The sequence below is a fragment of the Rhinolophus hipposideros genome, assembly GCF_964194185.1.
Source record: "Rhinolophus hipposideros genome assembly, chromosome: 19".
In the NCBI taxonomy this organism is placed as follows: domain Eukaryota; kingdom Metazoa; phylum Chordata; class Mammalia; order Chiroptera; family Rhinolophidae; genus Rhinolophus; species Rhinolophus hipposideros.
This window is the reverse complement of record NC_138065.1, coordinates 1,833,121-1,852,722: the sequence shown is the minus strand read 5'-3', so window position 1 is coordinate 1,852,722 and position 19,602 is coordinate 1,833,121. Positions and strand designations below refer to the sequence as shown.

The 19,602-nt window shown below is 40.7% G+C and overlaps 1 protein-coding gene across 5 annotated transcripts in view; it reads right to left on the bottom strand.

Moving 5' to 3' along the window:
• The window catches only part of ASH1L (ASH1 like histone lysine methyltransferase), a 116,252-nt gene that overhangs the window by 16,655 nt on the left and 79,995 nt on the right, over window positions 1–19,602 (bottom strand). For all 5 annotated transcript variants that reach the window (XM_081025485.1, XM_081025484.1, XM_081025483.1 and 2 more), the window contains 6 exons: window positions 12,804–12,898; window positions 6,841–6,914; window positions 5,275–5,320; window positions 5,070–5,178; window positions 2,797–3,003; window positions 2,527–2,673 (listed from right to left, as the gene is read on the bottom strand). In XM_081025485.1, the coding sequence (XP_080881611.1) occupies window positions 2,527–2,673; window positions 2,797–3,003; window positions 5,070–5,178; window positions 5,275–5,320; window positions 6,841–6,914; window positions 12,804–12,898 (678 nt within the window). The remainder of the gene's footprint in view (window positions 1–2,526; window positions 2,674–2,796; window positions 3,004–5,069; window positions 5,179–5,274; window positions 5,321–6,840; window positions 6,915–12,803; window positions 12,899–19,602) is intronic.

Sequence of the window (19,602 nt, the reverse complement as noted above, 5' to 3'; positions counted from 1 at the left end):
CAAGTAAGTTAAAATGGTTTCCTATCGCATACCTAAGAAAAGCCTGTAGTTCCTACTGATCTCCACCTTTCTCACCTGTACGTGAGTCTCTTTTGTTCTAGTTTACAGTAAGTTATTAATGACCTACCGTGTCCAGTTCTAGATGCTGTACATAATTATAGCTCACACTTGTACTGCTTATTACATTAGTTATAGCATTCTGTTGTACTGACTTGTGTAATCCACCCAACAACTGCATTAAAAAAGGTACCATTATTAGATAGTATTATAACCCCATTTTCTGAGGCACAGAGAGGGTAAGTACTTGCCTCCAGCCAATGGCTGCAGGAATTGTTTCAAGTCAAGGCAGTCTGGCTTCACAGGCTTCCCCACTACGCCATACTGCTAACAGGTTATCATTCGGCCTCAGAACAACCCTATGAGGCAGGTGCTATGATTCCTATTTTACATATGAGGTTACATGTGGCTTAGAGATTCTGTTCACGGTCACACAGCAATTGCAGTCAAAACCAGGGGGTTAAAACCTAGGCTGTTTGACCCCGAAACTTCTCTTTTCCTTTCTGCTTCTGCCCACGTGGAACACATCCAGGTTTAGCTTCGATATTCCCTTATCAAATGTGAATTTCTCTAACCTTCAGTTTTTGGTATTCTTTTTTCTAAATTCACAAAGCATTTTTAGTCTACACCAGCGAATGGAAAAATGTGACAAACTCCCCCCATGTCTTTGTAAAGTTTTACTGGCATACAGCCACACCCCAAAGTTTTGTATCATAAAATTTTAAAATTGGATTCTATACTGTATTAAAAATGGTTTTTGAGTGGTGTGACTTACATGGAGTTGAATACACAAAGACTAAATATATAGCTTGCTCAATTTTATATATCTCTATATACCTACCTCTGTAACCACCCAGAAAGCTCCTCTCCCAACCAGTACCCTCCCCACAAAGGACTGCATTATTTTGATCTCTATCACCACAGATTAGTTTTGACCGTTTTGAACTTCCAATAAATGGAACCTCAACCACTGTTTTTATAAATATTCTGTTTCTTTCTCTCTCTGTTCTCCTTCTGGGACACTAATGATGCCTATGTTGGTCTGCCTGATGGTGTCACAGAGGTTCCTTAGGATCTGTTCTCTTCTCTTCAATCTTTTTCCGATCCCCAGACTTGATAATTTCCATCGTCCTATCATCTAGTTCACTGATTCTTTCAGTCTTTGTTTAATATATCTGCCTTTAAGATATATTGTCTCTATTAGGGACAAGTTCTGTTGAGTTATTTTTTTCCTTTGAATGAGCCATTCTTTGCTATTTCTTTGTATTCCTTATGATTTTAAGTTGAACACTGGACATTTGAATTTAATAATGTGATAACTCTGGAAATCAGATTCTCCCCCTTCCCCAAGGTTGGCTTTCTAAATTTTTTTTTTGTGTATGTGGCTGTTGTAAGCTATCTCTGTACCAAGGATCAGCCCGAGGTGTAAACTCAACGTCTTCTTATGTCTATTCTGAGCCTTTCCTTGGATATGCACAGTCACATTAAATTTTCCCCCATATATGCAGTTGCTTTTGAATGACCTAATCTTTAATGCCTGGCTCATGAAAGGGGAAAAATGAAAAATGAAGGGGGAAAAAGAGGGCACTGGCCCTTTAAATCTCCCGGAAGTTACTTCAGCTGGAGGGAGAGGTGCTTGCAACAACAATGGGCGGTGCAACAACGGCTGCCTGCCTCTTTTGCACCTCTGTGAACAGAAGTAGCAACCAACAATCAGAACAGATCCCAGTATTTGGAGGACAGGGTCCTTTTTACCCACCCTGGTTTCTGCAAACTGTGCACAAGCTGTTCCAGGAACACTTGTACAGCTGCCTGCCATGTGGCAGGTGATGGAAGATGGGTAGCTGCTACTGTTCTAAGAGCTCAAACTGACTGAAACAAACTGCAATTTACCATCGAAGCCTTTCCCTGGCAGTTGTGAGCCTTCAACAGATTCTAGAATTCCAAAATCATTCTATCAGACCGATGGTGCCTGTGCAATTGTCTAAGGGGAGGTAGATTTCTAGTGCTTCCTACTCCACCATCTTCCCAGAATTCTCTCCTATCCTATTCTCTTTTTTGAATTGTTTTTCAGATGTATTTCTTTTTCTTCTCAATTGTATTCTAATCTATTGCCCTTGTTTTTATTTCTCATTGTGACAAATCCAGTGGGCAAGTAATGTGCTGAAAGAACTGACAGGAGAAGAACCATGTAACACAGTGCCTGGGACATAATAAGAAGTCAGGAACTAGTAGGTATTATCATTGTTTTTCATACACATACACATAATTATAATTTCCTGGGAGTGAGCAGTTAGGCTGAAGTGAAGAAGTATCAGAAGCTTACTCTCTGCTTGGAGGGCCTAGTAAATGGGAAACGCCTGCGCTGCTTTGTGGCAGCTGAGTGACACTGTGGAAAGATCAATCTCTGGGTGGCCTCAACGCCTCTGCTCTGTAGGATTCTTAGCTTCACCTCCCCTGCTTCCTTACCATTTCTGCATCTCACAGTTCGGGTCACAACTGTGGTTGATGAATCGAGCCTCATTTCCCATACGGTAACTGTCAATCACCATCCCGCTGTCCAGGTTCAGACAATAGTGGTCACTGTGATTGTGATACTGCTCAATCATCCTGTTCCTGAGGAGAGACGTGATGGAAAGCCACTTACTGGTTAAGCGTAAAGTCATGTCACATGTTCCCTTTTCCATTCTAATCTGGTACCTCTGTCATCTTACTGGGTATCACCATTCACTACTATACCTGAACTCCTGTTCGCTGACAACCTCCCCGAGGTATTCAATGATGAACTGCCCGGCTTTTAGGGGTTCTTTGGTTCTGATTCCCCAACCTTTTTCCTCAGCTCGAAATCGTTCTAGACATTGCACCCACTCATGCCTCTGTATCCTCTGGTTACAGCACTGCTCACCACAGGGGCAAGTGTTGGGGGAACACTCAGCAAAGATCATTCTAGAAAGAAAAGGAATAATTGTATGTCAATTAACATTATATATGCCTTCATGAACCCATCTAATGTTTTGTAGGAATTTTTAAAATGAATACATGAAATTACTTTCACGAGGTTAGAATGGTTAACAAGGTAATATTATGGTTGCCTCGATGTCTTGAATCGATTCAAAACATTTACCTTTCATGGTCATTTTGACTTTGGGGAAGAGCCAGAAGCCGCATGGTGCCAGATCTGGTGAATAACGTGGATGAGGACACACCGTATGCTTTTATTTGACAGAAATTGCCATACAAGAAGCGATGTGTGACATAGAGCTTTTCTGTTGTGATCAAAAAATACAGTGAATGCTGCTGCCGAGTGTCATCCAATGGAAAGGCAGGGATCTTCAATCACATTAAACCACAGGAACAGTGGGTGACAAGTTTCAACTTGTTTGGTGCAGTCAATCGGGTGTGAGCTACGGTTGAGGGAAGGTGTGTTTCAAAGTATGCCCTAAATCGTCCTCCATCATGACAATGCTCTGTGTCACACATCGCTTCTGGTACAGCAATTTCTGTCAAATAAAAACATTACACAGTGTCCTCATCCACGTTATTTACCGGATCTGGCACCCTGTGACTTCTGGCTCTTCCCCAAAGTCAAAATGATTCAGGACATCGAGGCAACCAGAATAGCGCAACTAAAGACACTCACGAAAGAGGACTTCCAGAAGTCCTGCTTCGGAAAGTGGCAAGAATGATGGGATGAGTGTGTTCGAAACGAGGAGGAGTATTTCCAGGGGAATTGTTGGCAATGTGTCTTTTACTGTAATAATTTTTTAAATTTAAACATTCACCGTATTGTTTGATCACACCTCGTACAATAGCAAGACATTTACAGTGATGTAGGTAGATAAAGTAGAATTTCCCCACCAGCATGCTGAAGCAGGAGGTACTGAAATACTCCTTCAGCCATCAGGACAAGTGACTAGAGACCAGGGAAGCAGCTGTCCTTGGCCAGAAAAACTATCCAGGAGTATTGGTGTGCAGTTCAATGGGTCCTTTTGCTGTAAATTTGCTTATGTTACTGAAACCAACAAACTATCTGTACTCCTTTATCTCCATCAGACATTTCCATTTTGAAATCTCATTGTCATTTTAATATCAATGGTACCAAATGAAAATCATAATTTTTATATCCAAACCAGTCACACTGCACACTCTCTATCTCTGAAAATAGCATTACCACCTCTTACTGACTCAATCATATCTGTATTTGTCTCATGCTATGGTTTATTAACCCAGCTTTCCCCTCAAATATATCATGTCCTCCTTCTCTCACACTGCCATCATCCTACTTTACTCTCTCATGGCTACATATTGAGACCTAGGAATGTTTCTAGAACTGTGCTTAATACTTTATGAACTTTGTCTCATATAATCATCACAAAAACCCCCCATAGAAAAAAGGTGTTATTTTTATTAGAGGGGTTAAGTCACAAATAGTAAGAGGATGGAAACCTGGGGACATAAGACTCTAAATCTCATGCTTTTTCTGTTATTCTATTCATCCCCTGGATCGTCTGAACATGTGTCCCCCCAAAATCCGTAGTTGAAGCCCTACCCTCCAACGTGACAGTATCTGGAAGCAGGACCTTTGGGAGGCAGACAGGGAGTGGGGACCTCACGAGGGGATTAGTGCCCTCGCGAGAAGGGAAGACAGAGATCTCTCTCTCATTCTCTTCCCACAAGTATGCACTGAGGAAAGACCACGTGAGCATACAGGGAGAAGGCAGCTGTCTGTAAACCAGGAAGTGGGTCCGCGCCAGACACCGAATCTACTGGCATCTTGACCTTGAACTTCACAGCCTCCTGAACTGTGAGAAATAAATTTCTGTTGTTTAAACCACTCAGTCTATGGTATTTTGTTGTAGCAGCCCGAGCAAACTACAACAGCCCAACAACTATGTTTGTACACTTTTTGAGGAAAAGTCTAAGAGGCTATTTAACGTTTCCTTCCAAATGAAGTGTCTTACATATTGCAAAGCCTACTGACTCCTTTTAGAGGAGTCAGTTTAGCACAGTACCTATTGAGACAGTCGTCCACACAGCCTTTCCCGGTGTCATCATCTGGCTTCTTACAGTTACAGGTGGTAGCCTCGTAACCAGAAAGGGGTTTGACATCAACGTAGACATCTTGAGAGAAGACAGCAAAGAATAATTTGTGAAAATAACGGATAAGAAGAATACGGATGGTACGGAGACAGAAAAAGTAGCTCCCAAGATACTCACTTGAACGGATTTTTTTATATAGGGGGACATCTGGCTTTTTGTATAGCTGGAAGAAAAAAAAGAAAAATCTTGATACAGCATTAACTTCAAATGCCAGACAGCAGCATTAATCACTAAAAATACAGGAAATTATCCATGTGCTCTGCCCATATGGAAATATTTACAAGATTTTCTGGATTGGACACATTTGAGAGAAACTCTTGGTGCAATCACTTTTTTTCCTGAAATAAAAGGTGACTTACTAGATCAGGGTAAGAGAGAACTAGACGCACAGAAGATATATAAATATAAAATAGTTTAAAGAAAATGCATTTTGAATTATATGTTGCTTCAGCATGCTGCTGGATACACTTTAATGAAAATCACACTGCAGATCAAAGCTATTCATTTGGATAAATTAAGATTCTATTTCCCTCTGAAAAAAAGAGAAACCTGGCCTAGGGCTTTTCAGATGGTCTAAGTAGGTATATGAAATTAAAAAGATGAGTACCCTTGCTTTTTCAGGGTGGGTATTGCAGGAAAACACATTTTACATTATAATTAAGGCAATTAATTTAGTGAATAAAGAAGCTAGGGCAGGCAAGAAAATGAAACTCTCACACTGTAATCAAAAACACATTAGGAGGAAAAAAAAGAATATATTAGAAGAGAGGTAATCAGTTGGCCAGTGTTTTACCATAGAAGATAGTATAAAAAAGTAGCCATTTGGTCTAAGCTAGAGTGCCTTGATCTATAAAAATAACCCCACTATCATTTTTCAGTGGGTATAGTCAAAGCACTGTCTCCCTCATTCTTATGAACTCTCTGAGACAAATATGTAAGATATGATCCTCTCAGAATTCAAGAAAGGCCACCAAAGAAGAGAGTGCAGAAGAAAATGTCCATTGCTTTTGGCGTTCCAAAATTAAACTTTGATGGAATTCTGGCAAAACTCAGGAGCTTATTCACCTCATTTGCATGACTATTTTTATTTCCCAGTGGTGGAAATGTATGGGGTCTTGGGGCTCTAGCTTAATACAAAAATTGCTGGGGGAAACTTTTCCATTAGGGAAGCAAGAAAAAAATAGCACCTTCCTATTTTTAGTTCCAAATATATTTCAAGATCTTTTAAAAGTAGAAGAGTGTTAAACATTTTCCCTCTTTTCTTTGGTAGAAGAATTCTTTTTGTATGTGAAAAATAAATTCCAAACTGATGGGAAGGAGCCAACAAAAATAAAGCCTGAAATTTCTTAGTGCTGCTGGCAGTACATTTAAATTCTCTGGAGACCTGCAGCAAACAGGATTCTTACAGAAAAGAATCTTTGCTACCAAAATAAAAGTCCAGAATAATAACAGAACGTTGCCTAGGGAAGTAGGAACTTACTGCTATTTTGAAGTATGAGTAAAGGCAAATAGGTCACATTAAATATGGATGCAAATTCATTTTTTAAAAGTCTCTCACCTTCACAGGGACACTTCTCTATACTTCCTAAAATGAAAGCATAACAAGGAGGCAGAGAAAAAGACTTGTACCCCACCCCCCTTTACCACTTAAGAATGAAACCTGGTAAGACAGGCTCATTGTACCTGATTATGTTTCCATTGCCAAAGGATGTCATAGGGAAGCTGGAAGTCAATTCTCTTTTGCCTTAGATACTTTCCTGAAACAAACAAACAAAATACTATAAATGTCAATGTCTGTTCATAAAAGGGCCTAATAGCCATAAGAGCTAATATGTACTGACTAGAAAAACAAAGATTTAATTTTAATTTTATGGATTTTTTCCATCATCAATTTTTATTTTAGCTACTATTTTCTACCATGTAGTATATGTTAAAGATATATTTTAATAGTAGCCTATTAAAATAGTAGTAGCCTTATATAGTAGCCTATATAAGACAACATAGCAAATTTACTACCAACAATACGCAGGACATTATGAAGCAAATGAAATACTAAGAACTGTCTGATTAGTAAGATCACTAACTGGTGCACCCGCTCCCCACTCTCCTCCATTACTGTACGTAAAGTACGGGTGACTACAAAGAGGGGAAGTAGAAGAGTTTTCTAAACTGGCAGTCCCTGAACTTAATCTAGTGTTTACATGGAAATTTACAACTTGTTAAGTTTTTTTCCTATTAAAACACCACTACTTTTTAATATGTAAGACATGTCAATTTCAAAGGCTCCTTAGAGAGGTCTCCTCAGTTTCCTTATTGTCTTTGATGTGCTGTCATGGTCAACACACTTCTTGTAGGACTTAGACTTTCCCGAGTTATTTGGATACTGGTCCTGATTGTTGTGTCTAAAAGTGATGCCAGAGGTGAAACTACTTTAATACGACTACTGAGATGTTACACGCATTGTCATTACGCTGACACTCATCCTAAAGGTGTAAAGCAATGGCGGGTGAAACTGCAGGCACCTGCGTGTAAATCGAGGCAAGTGGCACCAAACTGTATGAGCAAAACGAAACCAGAAGAAACGAACTGTGCCGGCTCCAGTTAGGATGCTCTTGATGAAGTAACAAAACTTAGGTTAAATCTTGACCCCTGAGTCAAACCGTGTAACCGTCCACAGGACACGGTGGTAGTGTGCATAAAGCTGCATTCGGGAGGCGTGACAGTGTCGCATGAAATGCACTGTGCAAACACGGGAACAGAGGGCTGAATTAGCTGCTTTGCTAATGACAACCATTTTCACTTGAAAGAACTGACGAACTCCAGTCATTCTGACTTAGGAACTGAAGCAGAAGCCAGTGAGTTTGTTACTCCTAGAAACAACTGAAAATATCTGTTTACAATGATAACATGCAAGTTGGAAGTGAACACTGGGAGTTTGGAAAACCTGATGTCCACTACCGTGAGACTCTGTTTTCCAATACTTAAAACTTTCTCATACAATAAGTGGTAACACAAACAAATGTGAACTGTTTTGGACACATATAGGGAATGGAAGAGCAATAGAATTCAACAAAGCAGTATTTTTTGATGACCAATGCATGAAATGAACAAAATCAGACATGGGTAAAAATCCATTTAAAGTTCAAGAAAGACAAATGGCTATTAATGTAACAGAATACAAAAAGTTCATTGATTTCAAACTCTACACTGCAACACGCCTTTAAGGAAATATTACATTTATCTTTTTGCTGTCAAAGAATATCTACAATTACCTAAAATTATGTAAATATTCTTTTCTTTTACAACTTTTTATCTGTGTGAGGTCAGATGTCTTCATGTACTTAAACCAAAATAACATTCCAACAGATGGAATGCAAAAACAGATTAGAAAATCCAGCTGTCTTATATTAAGACAGGCATTAAAAACATGTGCAAAAATGTAAAAGTTACTTTTCTCAAAAAATTTTTGGGAAAGTTAATGTTATTTTAACATGTACTGTATAACGAGTTTATTTATTGACAAGTCTGATGACACAGCAGCATGGATTACAGGTATATCTAGGAAGAAATAACTATGGAGGTAAGGTAATAAGATTCCGGGGTTACACCTGGTAGAAGTCTAGAGTCCAATTGCTGACAGGAAACCAAAGCTGAACGTATAACTATGAGGCCTATAGTGAGAAACTGTAAACAACTTAAAGGTTTACCAATGGGAAGTAAGCTTTGGTACATTTGAATACGAGATGTGCAGCTATTAAAGTGAGGTGTATATTTATGCATATGAAACATATTCTCCAAGTTGCAGAACAACATTATAGCACGGGCTCATTTTTTAAAACTTAAAGTTAACTAGCTATATATGATGGGGTCTGACTGGGGAAGGACATGAGGGAACTTTCTGGGATGATGAGAACAGCCTTGGGAGGGTTTGGGTTGCACAGGTGCATGGAAAATCTAAAAACCTCAGCAAATGTACATTTAAGATTTGTGCATTTTATTGATGGTGAATTCACCTCTAAAGAAAAACGTATAAACAAATACTGAGATCTTGGTCCTATGTGTATGCTGAAATACTTCGGGGGAAGTGTATCAATGCCTGCAGTTTACTATGAAGTGCATTCAAAAGTGAGATGGATTAACAGATGGATAGATAAATATATGATAAATTAAATAAAGTCAAATGTTAATGACAAAATCTAGGTGAAGTGTTCACTAAAATTTCTCCTAATGCTGAAGGCTGTGGGTTCGATTCCCATATGGGCCAGTGAGCTGCGCCCTCTACAGCTAAGATTGTGAACAACAGCTCTCCCTGGAGCTGGGCTGCCCGCGAGCAGCTGGAGCTGCTCGAGGTTGGCGTGAGCTGTTGTGGGCTGCTGTGGGCTACCATGTGCCACCAGGAGCGGCTGGCAGCCAGCATGAGTGGCCGGCAACCGGCAAGAGCTGCCGTGAGCTGCTGTGAGCGGCCAACTGGTGACCGACTGCCTCAGGCTGGGAAGCGCAAGGCTCATAATACCAGCATGGGCCAGGGAGCTGTGTCCTACACAACTAGACTGAGAAACAACAGCTTGAACTGGAGGGGAGGGGGAAAGCGGAGTAAGGGGGGGAAGTTCATAATGAAGTGTTGGAAAAAGACAACTATACAGGAAAAAGTTTGAAAGGGTAAATGCTAAACCATTATATCTCTAGGAAGGGAGACTTTTATCTTTTAACTCACACTCGTTTATATTAGAATTTTTTTATCAGTATGTACTATTTCTTAAAAACAATATAAAAACAATTTTTAAGAAAGTCAAAATTGGTTGTAAGATAGGACTGTTAAAAAAAGAGACAACAGGCCCCAAGTGGAGTCAGTTGTGCTAAGCCCACGTCACCAAACTTAAGACTTAATTACAGTTTCAACCTTCCCTACGAATGTAATTTCCTGGTTAGTACTAGTGGGGTAATCTGCCTGATAGACCCTTCCCCTCCCCCAAAGAAAGGGGACTGCGCTTGAAATAATCCTTTTTTGTGTGTATGATGACTTCCTGGTCCACCCCTTTCTGTCTTTAAAAGTCTCCCATTTTGTACAGCAACCTGGAACTCCGTTCTATCTGCTGGACTGGATGCTGCCCGATTCATGAATCGCTGAACAAAGCCAATTAGATCTTCCAATGTAGTCAGCTGAGCTTTCTAAAAAGAAAAACCCCTGAACGTGAAGAGTTAACTCTTTTCCTTACCAGTAATATCTTACGTGTTTACTGTAAAGAAGAGGGTGTAAAAGAATGAAGGAGGAGATTGTAAGTTTTGAATTTTTTAAAAGAATACCTTTTCTTTTTCTTTCTAGGAAAGAAATTTCTACATCTACTTCCACTAATCTCAAAGAACAATTTTCTGCCACAGCCGCCTGACATCTTGCCTGTTCCTAGCAACGAGTCTCCATGGTGGTTAACGATGCTTTTCCTAGTATTATTTGTATTCCTCTTCTCCAATCCGTATATTGAGAGTTGGAACAAAAACATGGTTCCTCTCCCGAAACGTTTCTGAAACCAGAGCCAGCTAACGCACGGCTAAGAGAGACCCACCTAGAGATTTTCTTTATCAAATCCTGCTGGAGCTGATAGTTCGGGGGAACCTATTCAGGAGCTCCTTATTTGGGGGAAAAAATGCTTCTTTCGCTAATCTTCGTTTGAAAAATGGGGGGGAAAATCATTTAAATCCCAGGTGAAAACTAGATGAAATCTAATTTTTTGGTGAATGTTTCATACTGTGTGCTCAAGCCTTGAGATCATAAGTCCTGCCCCCCAACACTACGGAAGGAGCAAAGAAATGCTTTACTTTTCTCTCTGAAAGGTGGTCATGTTTTTCTTTAAATGGGACTTGTAAATTCTTATTTTCAAAGCCTACTTATCATTAGTAGGTTCTAGGAAATAGGTAAATCTGTTGAGAATCTGTTTCCACTGCTATGACCTCACTAGTAAAAACAAAAGGCTTTTTCAAGAGAACTTTGGCATTAAGCCCAGAGAAAATGGCACTTAATTCTTACCTTCATTAAGTGCGCACTAGCTGAGTTACCGAGCTGAGAATTAAGCCTTGTAACTCTGGCTTGTGGCTAAACCATTCTCCAGCCACCCAACACAGAAGAATTACAGCCAACGGGTCTTCAGCGCAGAACCTGTCCGAGCCTGCTGCTCTAAATCCCCCTGGTGCTGGGCCCTCTAGGGAGAAGCCGGGGATTAGACACGAGATGAGCCCCATGGTCAGGACGGTCAAGGGGGCACAGCTGAACAGAAAACACTCTGCACGTGGGACCCACATCTTCTGCACAGGAAAGGTGTTCCTGAGAAAACGCTGTCATCCACACTCAGCAACTTAGCCTCACTTCTCCTCTTCTTTCATTTATACAACAAATGAGTGCTAAAGTTCTATTCTGTACCAGAAAATCAAAGGAGAATAAGACATGTGGTCCTGTACTCCTGGAACATGTAATATAATGGGGGAGACAGATAACAAGGGAGTCAACATATAGTTGTTATAGATTCTAGAAAGAAAGACAGGGTCCTTGATACAGAATAAAGGAAGGGACCTTCTTTGGTGGGAAAACCAGGAAAGAAAAGGTAAAGAAAATGATATTTAGGTTGATACTGACATTAGGCTCATCCTTAAAGGATGAGAAGAAATCAATCATGGGCAGAGTTTCAAGAAGAGCTTTTCAGGCAATGGGAATAATAAGCATAACGTTCGTCTGGTGGGAAATGGCTGGTATGTTCTTTTGAAAGAAGACCAACATGAGCTCATACAGTAAACAAGGAGAAGACAGGAACAGAGGTGGGGCTGCTGGGGCAGTTAGGGGCTGGGCCATCCTTCAAAGGCAGGCTACGGAGTTTGTGGCTGACTCTAAGGCGGAGCCATCAGAAGGTGTTAAGTATCTTGCAATTCAAGTGAGAAAGTCATCTCCTTAATGCGTGGAGAGCAGAATGCAGGGGAAAGCGTGGAAGCGCACAGACCTGTCGGAAGGCTACTGTAGAAGCCCAAGCAAAGGTAGAGTGGCACGGAGTTGGGCGGTGGCAACGGAATTTGGCAAGAGTAAGAGAGTTCAAGCATGGAAATAACAGAACTTGGAGATGGACTGGATAAGGCGCTGAAAGAACGGGAGGAATCTAGGATGACTTCCAGGTACCTTTTGCTTGTCTGACACGCTTCATAGTAAGATCCTAGAAGGTACTATTATCCAAAAGCTAAACAAAGCCTTGACATTTTCTCCAAAAATAAACAGAAAGAGAAATCTTGCTCAATTTTCAAGCAGCTATATAATGATCAGGAAAAGCAGTGGGCCTTCTTCCTTTGATTATTATATATCCATAAGTCATCTCACCCCTTTTAAACACAGGAAACATTTGAAACCGAGCTGCCAAATAGTTGGCTTTTCCTATAGCATGTGCTTAGGGAACCAAATGCTACAGATGAATGTTGCTTACTGAAACTCCAGTGAGGAAGATTTACGTCATTTTGACTCCTGGACAGCAAACAGTTTGCCGGATTCTTCAGAGTGAGTATACAAACTAAATGGTAAAGAAAGAGCTCGACACCACTGGAGACACAGAAGACCCTTCGCCCAAACTCGAGCAACAGCGTTTCTTCGCAGCAATGTCCTGTGTACTGATACTCACCAACATGAATGGGGGCGGGGAATAACCCATGCTCATGCTCTCCTGGGGCATACTCCAGCTTCTCCTTCCTCAATTGGATCAATCGGCTCTTTGGGCTATGACCAGAAAAGAATGGAAAACAGTTAGAGGCAATGCAACTTCCTCACTCTGTCAAGAGGCGTTAACAGTGGCTTAAGTCTTAAATACACATTCTGGGGGGGACAGATGTCAAGCACTTTCAAATATTTTTAAACCCTACATTTCTGGAATAGCCTTTTAGGAATTATACATTCAGCTAAAACAGGAATGAAGCCAAACCGACATTTACCCTGCTGCCATTAGGGTATAAGCAAGCACATAACACACAGTAGTCAGGGAAATAAACATTTGGCAGCCTGAGATGAGCAAACATACAAAACCACAAGAAATTCCAGGGTCACCTGCATAGTTCTAGTCCCCCAAATAAATGAACCCTGAATACATCCCATCAATTACTGACTGCCTCCCTAACAAAAACGATTCCATCCTCGATTCTGCAACCCTGATGTCGACGGTACGTGACACCATCAGGGGTCTGTAGATCACGTGAGCAACTGTCTCCCTCGTTCTTGGCCAGGTCCGGCTGCGGTGCCCACACGGCTGCTTACGTCCCTGTTGCTGATCACAACGGGGCCTCTCATTTGCTTAGTGCTCTGCTCTGTGTGAGCGCTGCGGGCTGGCAGGTTAAGAGACAGCATCTGGCTGCCTTTGTCAGTTCGTCCTGGGGACTGAGCACGGCCAGCGTTTTCTGTGGTTCCCATCTGACTGCGAGCCACTGTTCACTGACATCACTCAGGAGGAAAACCTTCCAGCCTGCAGGACTGAAGAGCGGCCGTGGCAGACGGGAAGCTGGACGCCTGGTTCCGTGACAGGCGCTCACTTCTGGCCTATGGCTGAAGCTGCAAAGAGACGCCTTGTTCTATGTCTACGTGTATAAATAATATGAGACTCCTTGTTCTATGTGTCTAAATAAAAACACCCTTTTGCTTTTCTTATCAAAAGAAGGCAACGTGCCTTTTCATAATGCTCTATTTATAGCGGTGACCCATTCAGGACTTGTGGCCAGCTTTCTCGCTCCATGGTAATTAGCAGTCTTACAGATTCATCATTTGGATGCAATACAAGGATATCTAATCCAGACAGGCAAATCCACCACCAAACTGGAGAAAGAGTATGCAAGTACTTCAGAAAGAAATGTAAAAAGCTAGGATTCCTACCAATCATTAATTGCTGTTCAGTTTATCTTAAATATTTCTTGGCTTTAAGTACTTGTCACCTTATTTTCAAATCGTGTCACCTTTAATCTAGGCCCCCAAACTCAAAATAATAAAACTATTAAGATGTCTTCTATCCTCAAACTATCCCTGAAGTTGCCCAGACAGCTGCTGAGCGAGTCACAAGAAGGGCCTGTCCCCCACCTCATACCAAACACATCACTATTCCAAGAGCTTCCTGTCTGGCAAATCAAAACAAAGTCCAAGTTCCCTAGGTTAATGACGTTAAGCCATGTTTTATTCATGTGCGTACGTCTGAGCTATTGCGTACTCTGACGGTTGAACAAAAGTGTACTAACGTTCCTATAGTGCACTGGAACAGTAACTGTCAAAACTTTATCCTCTTGATCAAGAACATTTGTTTTTCTAGGTTTGATTACCCTTGTCAGTTGGTGACAATCATAACATACGTTTTATTGGATGTATCAGAAGAGTCTGGAGAATTGTCAGTGCCTTCACTTTCTATGTTTTCATTTTCTGAGTAACTTTTGGTTAAATTTTTATGAGTGATTTATAAGGGACTCCGTTTCCATTCATTATGATATTATTGGTAATTATAACAGGTCAACCAAAGCCACTTCTCATTTGTTTCATACAATTGCCTAAAAGCCACAGCTAGGAGCAAAAACCAATACTGTCGGAAGAAACATCAAAGCGGCCTCAGGAAATGACTGCATCAGTTATTTCTGACGAATGATACTACTGGGAACAGATTTATGGGGACAGATTTCCCTTTATTAGCTGGCAGCATTACCTCAAACAGATGCCGGTTGGACTGTAAAAAGGGACAGAATTTCCAAGACGCTTTAAGCCAGGAAACAAATGACCTTGTGAAAGTCACTTACCATAACTCAAGACCAGCAAAGCAAGAGTTAACTAGGTAGGACCGAACACATTGATTTAATTGTGGTAAATATTCCATTTTTAATGAGTGCATGATAAAGACCATTTCCTTCACCTTACTTTTTCTATAATTCTCAAGTTCACAGGCTATACTTGAATAAATTACAACGAAATATCCGTTAACTGGTATACTGTTCCAAATGGCTTAAGTTTAGAAAACCTACCCTGTGAAAATTCTTAATATCGATTAAAAGCCTACCCGAAAACTTAGTACAATGTCTGTAAAAAAAGAAAAAAAGAAAGATAAACTTAAAAAATGTTTCTAAACATCGTTACTTCAAATCTCTTTTCACCCCTCCGCAACAGGAATGGTCAGCAGAGCAGTTGTAAAAAGGAGATGAAAGCACAAGTGCTGAAAGTCTCCCGCACTGGCATGCTTAAAAAATGATTCAGCAGACGGTGTCTGTATAATGTAAAGTACCTTTCCTGTCCCCGTTTAGAAAAACCACCAGCTCTTCCCTGTCTGTGTAGGGACACCCCAGTGCTCCCCACTGAGTTTCTTTCCTGTGCGTCTCCTTTACTTTTACAGGTAGCACTTTACCGCCACAACTTCCAGTCACCAAATGTGTGGAGGTATTGCCCACCCCAAGTCCTTCTGCGACACCAGCGGGGTGTCAATTCTGACTGTACACTGGAGAGCGAGCACCGGACGTCACAGGTTAAGGGCCCAGCCTCACAGACTGCCCCGGGCCCCCAGACGCTGGTCCAAGTCTAGGCTGTCAGCTGAGCTTCTGACCAATTGCTGTACATCGAAGCTTCCCACGACCCCCTGCTGGGTCTCATTAATTTGCTGCAGTGGCTCACTGAACTCAAGGTAACAGTTCACTTCCTGTTTCCCAGCTTATTAGAGGATGTGCTAAAGGACCCAGGTGAACATCCAGGCGCATCTCTGCTGAGGGCCAGGCATGAGGGAGGGGGCGGAGCACTAGTGCCCTCTGGGCCCACACTCCACGCACCCCATGTGCCCCAACCCGGAAGCGCCCTGAGCCCTGCAATGTGGGGATTTTACAGAGCTTCCCACACAGGCATGGCTGACAAGTAACTCCGATTTCCAGGCCCTCTCCACTTTGGAGGACAGGGCATGGGGCTGAAAATTCCTGGCTTCTCCTCAGGGCTTGGTCCTCCTGGGGACAGCCCCCTGCCAGGCACCCACCCGGTGTCCCCTCAATAGGATCAAGATACTCCCAACGCTCTGATCACTTAGGAATTTCCAAAGGTTTTAGGAGCCCTGTGTCAGGGTCAGGGCCAAAGACAAATGTCAGAACAAGGACGCTCCTTGTGTTCTCGTCACTTAGGAAATCACCAGGGTTGTAGGGACTTGGTGCCAGGAGCCAGGGCAAAGAGCGACACAGGTGTTTTCTGATAGCTCACAGTTCCTATGTGTTTTAGGACCAGGGAGTCATTAGATAGGCTCAATAAGATATTTATGTGGATACACTAAACTGGTGACCATGAAGAATCCAAGCAGTACACCTCATAAGCATAACGACACCTATAACATCCTCAGGAAACTGGACTGCCATCTGCACCATGGCTTAGAAAATCCCGTAATTTAAGAGAATAAGTAACGGCACTTCTTGGCAGGTTAGGAACACAAGCAAATGTGGGAGTTTAGAGAAAGAGGATTCTTTCCCAGGTCCTCCATGTGAAACCTGACAGAGGTAAGGCGGAAGGATTCTGGTTCCTCACCTCCGTAGGTGAGTTGATAAGGGCAATAAAATACTTTTGACACATAAAAGTAAGCTAAAATGTTATCAATGTTTCCAAGCCAAAGCTGATTCTGAAGGCTTAGAAGCACGCTGCTTTCGTAGTAGGAAGCAAACCACAAAAGAGATCTTCGTGTATTAATCAATACTGTATATTATATATGCACATAAAACTGGTCCAATAAACATCCAATTTATGATTCTGAATCAGAAAAATCACTGAACAGATTTATGCAGTAAAATATCCATCTTAGAGGTGGAGACTTCACTATAAAAAGGGACTGTGAAACTGAAACTGACACCTGGAACCACAGCCATTTTGGGTAAGTTACTGACTCCCTAACAATCCTGTCCCTTTGCAATGCTGATGTCTAAAGAGATGGGAGGTCATGATCTTTGTGAATATGGTAATCATGTGAGAAAACGGCTGTTTTCTTCCACGCCAAGAACAAACAAATGTAATCTTGGTGTTCTTGGGTGTGTCGCACTGAAATTCACCCATTATATTTTCCTATGAAGAATACTTCTTTTAAAATCTGGATTTGCTTACAAAACTTTTTCTGGAATTAAATATATTTTTTCTTTTTGTCTTTAGTCTTTTTTGACAAAGATAAGTTACATTAAGTTTACTTTCTTTTTTATTGTTGGTTGATTAGAAATGACTCATAGGATAAGTTCTAAATAGTAATGGATTGGCTAGACATTGCTCATAGTAAATGGTTAAGAAACAATGTGGGAACAGTCCCACAGATTAGAACATGGACTTAAGTCACTGTGGTGACACAGGCAGTTTACCCAAGTGTGGCTGGAACACAAAAAGCAAATGAAAGCGCCTTTTTAGCAACATGTGCTATATTTTCAGTCAATAGCCACTAAAATCCTGACAATTCTACAACCTTTGTTAGACAGCTAAAGGCTAAACTACTAAAACATTACAACACAAACCAAAGTTAAGCAGAGAAGACTGCATCAAAGACAAAATGGACAAAGATTAAACGTGGGAGAAATCACTTGCAAATTCCTCAATATAAACATTACACACCTAAGATCAAAACGGCTACCTGTCATAATACCATTCACAAAAGTTGCTACCCGTGTTCATAGCCATTCAGATATAAAAACTATGAACTAATTACTAGATATGAAAACTATGAAATAAGAGTCAATGAATGATATGTTGTAGTTGTTTGTAAGAACAAAATTAGTTGGATTTACAAGTGATCTTTAAGACATAAAATACTGTTCTCAAAATTACTTTCACCTGGATTTAGGAGGAAGAGCAACTTAGCATGGACAACTATCTTCCAACATATACAAAAATCAACTTGAGATGGATTAAAGACTTGAAAATAAGACCTGAAACCATAAAACTCCTAGAAGAACACATAGAGGGTTAAGCTCCTTGACATCAATCTTGGTGGTGATTTTTTTGGGTTTGACACCACAATCAAAGACTACAAAAGCAAAAATAAACACAAGGGACCACATCAAACTAAAAAGCTACAAAGCAAAGGAAACCAACAAGAAAATGAAAAAGCAATCTTACTGATATTTACAAATCATATCTGATAAAGGTTAATAACCAAAATAGATAAAGAACTCATACAACTCAATAGGAAAAAGACAAACAACTTCACAAAATGGGCAGAAGATCCGAATAGAGATTTGGCCAAAGAAGACACACAGATGGCCAACAGGTACATGAAAAGGTGCTCAACATCATTAATCACCAGGGAAATGCAAATCAAAACCACAGTGACATATCACCTCACGCATGTTAGGATGGCTGTCATAAAAAAGACAAGAAATAACAAGGTTGGCGAGGACGTGGAGAAAGGGGAGCCCTCGTGCACTGTTGGTGGGAATGTAAATTGGTGCAGCCACTGTGGAAAATCGTATGGAGGTTCCCCCCCAAAATTAAAAATGTAACTATCATATGACTCAGCACTTCCACTTCTGGGTATTTATGTATTGAAAGGAAACGAACACACTAACTGGAAAAGACATATGCACCCCCATGTTAATGCAGAACTATTTACAATATAATAAATGTAGTGATATGCTATTCAGTCATTTAAAAAAAAAAGGAAATCTTGCCATTTGCGACACGGATGGACCTTGAGGGCATTATGCTGAGTGAAATAAGTCAGAGAAAGACAAAGACCATATGATCTCACTTATATGTGGAATATAAAAACAACAAAAACAAAAAAACTCATAGATACAGAGAACAGACGGGTAAGGTTGGGTGGTGGGGAAAATGGGCCACGGGAGTCCAAAGAGACAAACTTCTAGGAAGGAAACCAGCCAGTCACGGGATGTGCTGCATCTTGATGAGTTAATAATACTGTATTGGATATCGGAGAGTTCCTAAGAGTAGATCTTAAAAGTTCTGTCAAGAAACTAAATTTTCTAACTATGTATGGCAACAGATGTTAACTATACTTATTGTAGTGATCATTTTGCCATATATACAAATATTGAAACACGTTGCACACCCAAAACTAATATAATGTTGTATTTCAACTATATCTAAAAAAAAAACCCCTAAAATTTTAAAAATGATTCAAAAAACACTTTCATGGGTTATTTTTGCTTTCTTGATTAATGACTGAAATAAAGATCAGATAAACGGAAATTTTAAGCTGGTTTAGCTAAAAATAATCTGTGTGACTTGAGCAAGTCATTTAACCTTTCATTAGCTTCCGTGTTACCACCTGTCAAACGCAGGATTAGGTCGAGCAGAAATGAGGGTATCTCTGTACTTTCTGCTCCATTATTGCTGTGAACGTAAAACTGCTCTAAAAAATAGTTTATTAATTAAAACAAATAAAAGCCTGATCTACTTCCCACAGCAAATGGTGTGATGTCAGTATTCATTCTCTCCACACTCCTACA